General features: G+C 33.2%; 1 protein-coding gene across 2 annotated transcripts in view; it reads left to right on the top strand.

Annotated features, from left to right (window-relative positions):
• Nucleotides 1-5504, top strand: part of LOC117112678 — a 13947-nt gene that overhangs the window by 6119 nt on the left and 2324 nt on the right. The window contains exons 1-2 of one of the 2 annotated variants that reach the window (XM_033255814.1): nt 2718-2798; nt 3961-4488. In XM_033255814.1, the coding sequence (XP_033111705.1) occupies nt 2765-2798; nt 3961-4488 (562 nt within the window). In that variant the 5' untranslated portion in view covers nt 2718-2764. Of the gene's footprint in view, nt 1-2717; nt 2799-3960; nt 4489-5504 lie in introns of those variants that run through there. The other variant, XM_033255815.1, reaches the window with a different exon arrangement.

Consider the following 5504-nt stretch of genomic DNA (forward strand, 5'->3'; position numbering starts at 1 on the left):
TGTAAGCCCGAGACTGATGGGCTTGTTACTTGAGGCCTATGCCCGACCTCGTTTGGCTGATGGATTGGGGAAGTAAGGTGCAGACTTTATGTTTTTTAACTGGTGTCCCAATTAAAAAATAAATATATAAATAATGAAATATTAAAAAAAAAATTATGAGATGCACAAATAATAGATAATCTTAAATTACGAATCCTCGCCCTGCTCTCGCGCCATATTTTTGTATCCGCTGGTTGTTGTACAGTAGTGGTATAATATGACTATAGATACCGTATCAGGCGAAATGTAGCGGAGCGGTAAACATGCATGTTTTGTGTGTCAAGATAATCGAACGTATGGGGTTCAAATCTCACTCATATGAACCTTTATGCAAGGAACATACCGGTATCTCTCGTCACGTGTACTGCCAATATGCACGAGCTTTAATTGGTACTGGTGATCGATGTGGTGGCCAACCGTTTTCGTAGGGAAGACCTAGGGCTTTTAGTGCTTTATCCGTGGCTGTCGCCATAGTCAATTATATGAGAGTTGTAATTGCTTGGATGTTAGATCTGTGCGTATGGTCTATTGGTATGATACTCGGCTTAATTGATGGGAAAAGGTTGCAGGCTTTACTAATACTATTATAATACCATGTTTCCATTGGAGCACTGTTATTATTTTTGTTACTCATCGTTTACAGAAAGTACAAAATTCAGCTGCCAGGATATGTTCACTTACTCCACGTAAACAACACATTACTCCCATTCTTAAAGACCTTCATTGGCTTAGCATTAAACAACGGATAACATTCAAGATTCTTTTGCTTGTTTTTAAATCACTCTTTTTTAAACAACCATCATATTTGCTACATTTTCTTACGCCATACTCTACAACTCGTGCACTTCGTTCTTCCGATAAATTTCTTCTTCAAGCCCCTTCAAAAAGGAGAATGCTAAAAACATATGGACAACGCTCTTTCTGTTAAGGCACCTTATCTTTGGAATCTATTACCTCTTTATGTTCGACAATCTTCAAATTTAAACTCATTTAAAACTAATTTGAAAACTTTTTGTTTACAAAATCGCTTTAATTGAGTTAATTGTTCACTGCATGCGCCTTTGATAATATTTTGTGAATTGGCGTATTATAAATTTCTGCATATTATATTATTATTATATTATTTATCTGTTTGTTTAAGTGGTGTATACGGTGGTACACAACAAGTCTAATATAAATATTATTTACTATGATTTTGAAACTGTGACCATGAGCGTTTTTACCTTAACCACGGCACATGATGTGTGAGCGTTTCAATCGGTCTTGTGAGATAGAAAATGTCTGGGGGACCATAATACTTGCGCGTACCACCATATATATTTCCGTGGTCTAATGATACTCAACTTGATAGCGAGAGGTTGCAGGTTCTAATCCCGCAAGACTTTTTTTCATAGAACTGAAAAAAAAATAACATTTCTTTGAAGGTTACAGTATGCCTGATACGATTAGGCTATAAGGTCATGTTCCCTTTCGAGCAATGTTTATTTATTCATGCATAACACATACTCTTATCAAATATTTATCCCTCCAAAGTCCAGCCATTGTTTTCTGCATTGTTGTTCTAAAATATTTAGCCTTTAATACGGAAATAAATGTTCATTCACCTGCGTATATGCTTATATTACGTTCACTATGATCAATCGGCCATAAAACTTCAGTTTTCTATGTGTTATTATCAATTATAATAAATTATTCACTATCAATTCTGATGATTCATATTACAATTCTGACGATAACATTTTAATATGAATAGTATAGTAGAAATATAGCATTCATATCATAGATTTATCATCACTTTTATCGTTTTATTCTAGGCTTTCATTTAAATTACTATAGAATATTTTAAACTTACATTCCAACATAATTTAGGGAAGCTATTATCAGCATTGTTGTTATGAATATATGACTATTTTTATATGAAAAAATAGCATTAAGTAAAACATCATCGTCTGTTTATAATTAATAGTGTTGAATACTCATTTTTATATAAAGATTAGGATAGATAGTAGATCTATCTTCATTTTTAGTTGGTTATTATGAAACTATTGTCATTTCAGAAATAACTGAAGTTGCAAAATACGTAAACGTATCTTATTGGTAATATGGCATCCAGCACAGGTAAACAAAATGAAACTGGTATTACTTTATTTAATTATGTTAAGCCCAGTATAAAATGAGCATTGTTGTTCTAAAATATTTAGCCTTTAATACGGAAATAAATGTTCATTCACCTGCGTATATGCTTAGATTACGTTCACTATGATCAATCGGCCATAAAACTTCAGTTTTCTATGTGTTATTATCAATTATAATAAATTATTCACTATCAATTCTGATGATTCATATTACAATTCTGACGATAACATTTTAATATGAATAGTATAGTAGAAATATAGCATTCATATCATAGATTTATCATCACTTTTATCGTTTTATTCTAGGCTTTCATTTAAATTACTATAGAATATTTTAAACTTACATTCCAACATATTTAGGGAAGCTATTATCAGCATTGTTGTTATGAATATATGACTATTTTTATATGAAAAAATAGCATTATGTAAAACATCATCGTCTTTTTATAATTAATAGTGTTGAATACTTTTTATATAAAGATTAGGATAGATAGTAGATCTATCTTCATTTTTAGTTGGTTATTATGAAACTATTGTCATTTCAGAAATAACCGAAGTTGCAAAATACGTAAACGTATCTTATTGGTAATATGGCATCTAGCACAAGTAAACAAAATGAAAATGGTATTAATTTATTTAATTATGTTAAGCCCAGTATAAAGTGATTAAAATAATGATGAAAATAATAATAAATAATAATAATAATAACAATTATTATTATTATTATTATTATTATTATTATTATTATTATTATTATTATTATTATAAATAATAATCATACTCAGACGTTCCCTATTTAATATCACCACATTTACCCAGGGGCGCGCGAAAGGGAGGCTTCCCCCATTTTTGGAAAGTTAACAAAAATGAAAAAAAGTGACTAGGAAAAAAAAAATTAATATCACCTCAGAGGTCGTTTTCAGGCGTCTAGAAAACAAAAGAATCGCGGGGAATATTAATGGTCCAGGAGTAATATTGTTATGATCGGCTACCTTTTGGGCATCTCTGGATCATTCACTTGTATCCTGCTACTCGGTCTAGTGGTTTTGACACCAGGCTAGGTATTTTGAGGTTGTAGCTTCGAATCCCACCCGACCCGTATTCGATATTTCTTTTGCAAGTATATAAAAAATGATTCTACTGTCAAATGGCGTCTTAATTTAATTTAGCCTTAATAATTATACTTTTTGAGGTGAATAAATTACGCACTCCCTGCTAATTCGTGAGCGAAAACACTTTGATGTCATAAGACATTTCCTTTTTCCATGTACTCTTTGGTACGCACTGGAAGTGGGGGAGATCAAATAGATACTCCAGATAAAAAATATGTATTTCAATTGGCATATGTAGGAGCGTACCTTAACAAAAAAAAGTTAACAGTTTTCAAGTTAAAGTCACAAACAAGCACAAACGGTACACCCACATGCAAACACAAGTGACTGATTGACTGATTGACTGACTGACTGACTGACTGACTGACTGGTTGACATGATAGATTGATTGATTCATTGACTGAGGTCGATTGACTGATTGAGTGATAGATTGAATGATGAACTAAAAAGCTGTTTTATGCTAAGGATATAGTCATAGTCATGATATGATGTCTTCACGACCATAATTAAACATGTCACGTATATTTGTCAAATAAAATTTGGTAGTCTGTGATAATGAGGATAATTACTTTCATTTAACACTTTCATAAAGTCTTTTAACCAATGTAAACTATTTTTAAATACTGATGATATAGCATACAGATGATATATTAAATTATTATTTTTAATTATAGGAATGACTGCAATGCAGTTCAATATTCTCCAATCAGATTTCGCTAACTGGTATGACAACCAGAAATGTCTTTCTATGTTGAAAGTGTTGTTTAGAGATATAGTGGGCAATGCGGCAGAAAAAAAGTCCACGTCAGAATTGTTGAATGATTTGTGTACACAATACTATATTGGTCCAGATAATCTTATTCTACTACGTGATACCATCAGCATCACTAAGCATTTTGCTCTAGGACAGATGCTTAAAAAGAAATATCCATCGTTTCCGGATGTTAAGGACGACATCATTTCCACACAATTCACACCTCACAGACAAAAGCTAATGAAATTTGGAAAAAAACTAACTGAACACGATGTCAAAAGAATAGATGAATTGTATAATTCACCAGCTCCTAAGATGTATCCGGACGCTTGGTGTATGATCAGTGATCTAGAAAAAAATTTGAAAATCGTCGAAGGAAAAATGGAGGAATTTTATATGTATTTGGAGCACCTTAACCTCCATCTGGCTTTAAACGCACTAAAAGAAGGTATTTACTGGTTTATTTGGTTTTTAATGGACAAATCGTTATTATGCCGATGTCACAAGTATTTTGACTCACCTTAAATTCGGTCCCACGAGCCTTAATCTATAATGAATTCCCTTCACCCGGCTTTAAAAATTCGGTTTGGAGAATGTTGAATTCCCTATTGATGCTAAGTACAAGGGGGTAGTTTACAGCTCCCGGGGAACTTCGGTGTTAAAAAAACCATCGACCAGTCCCTATCGCTCCTATGATATTTTCCTAAGGAAACTCACATCGAAATAGCATTTACAATAGCGGTTACTACTTGGCCGCGGGATTCAACACTAGTCTATAAGTGCATGGCTTGATAGTCTAGTGGTTATGGACTAGTGACCTCGCCTTTTGCCACCTTTGGGTAAAAAGCGAATATCAACATCATGCTGGGAATTTTTTTTATTGATGAACAGGCTACGTAGATCATGTCGTTAAACCATTATTATCTACCCACTGTTCCCTGATATCTACCATCCCTAGTTATGTACAAGATTCTACACATTTTTTTTTTAACATTCTTAACAATTTGCCTCACCTACCACATAAAAAGCATATATAGACCGTGGGTTGAGGATCGAAAACGTTCAATTCTGTGACCCACCAATCCGGGCTACCTGGCTTTTGCACAAAAATGTCAATACTATTAAATTGTAACATAATTTGATTGTCGGCAATCGTGAATTTGGGGAAACTGTAACCAAAAATGAGAATTTATATCAAAAGTTGCTACATAACTATAGCCAATCAGAAGACGACTAACAATGAAGTTTGGCTTAGCTGCAAGGCCCTCAGCCAATCGCAAACTACCTTCTATGCCGTTTGTCCAATGTAAATAGTAAACAACAAACTCCACTTGCATGTATGGCGTTGGACAGAAGTTCTTCAAATGATAAATCTGAGCCGGTTTCAGGCATATTTTTGTGATACATGTTGTAAGAACCTAGAGTATGGTTGTGTCATTAAGCGTAAACAGCTTAAAGAAATTT

The sequence above is a fragment of the Anneissia japonica genome, unplaced genomic scaffold (assembly GCF_011630105.1).
Source record: "Anneissia japonica isolate Jap-2015-1 unplaced genomic scaffold, ASM1163010v1 scaffold288053_len460827_cov147, whole genome shotgun sequence".
Lineage (NCBI taxonomy): Eukaryota > Metazoa > Echinodermata > Crinoidea > Comatulida > Comatulidae > Anneissia > Anneissia japonica.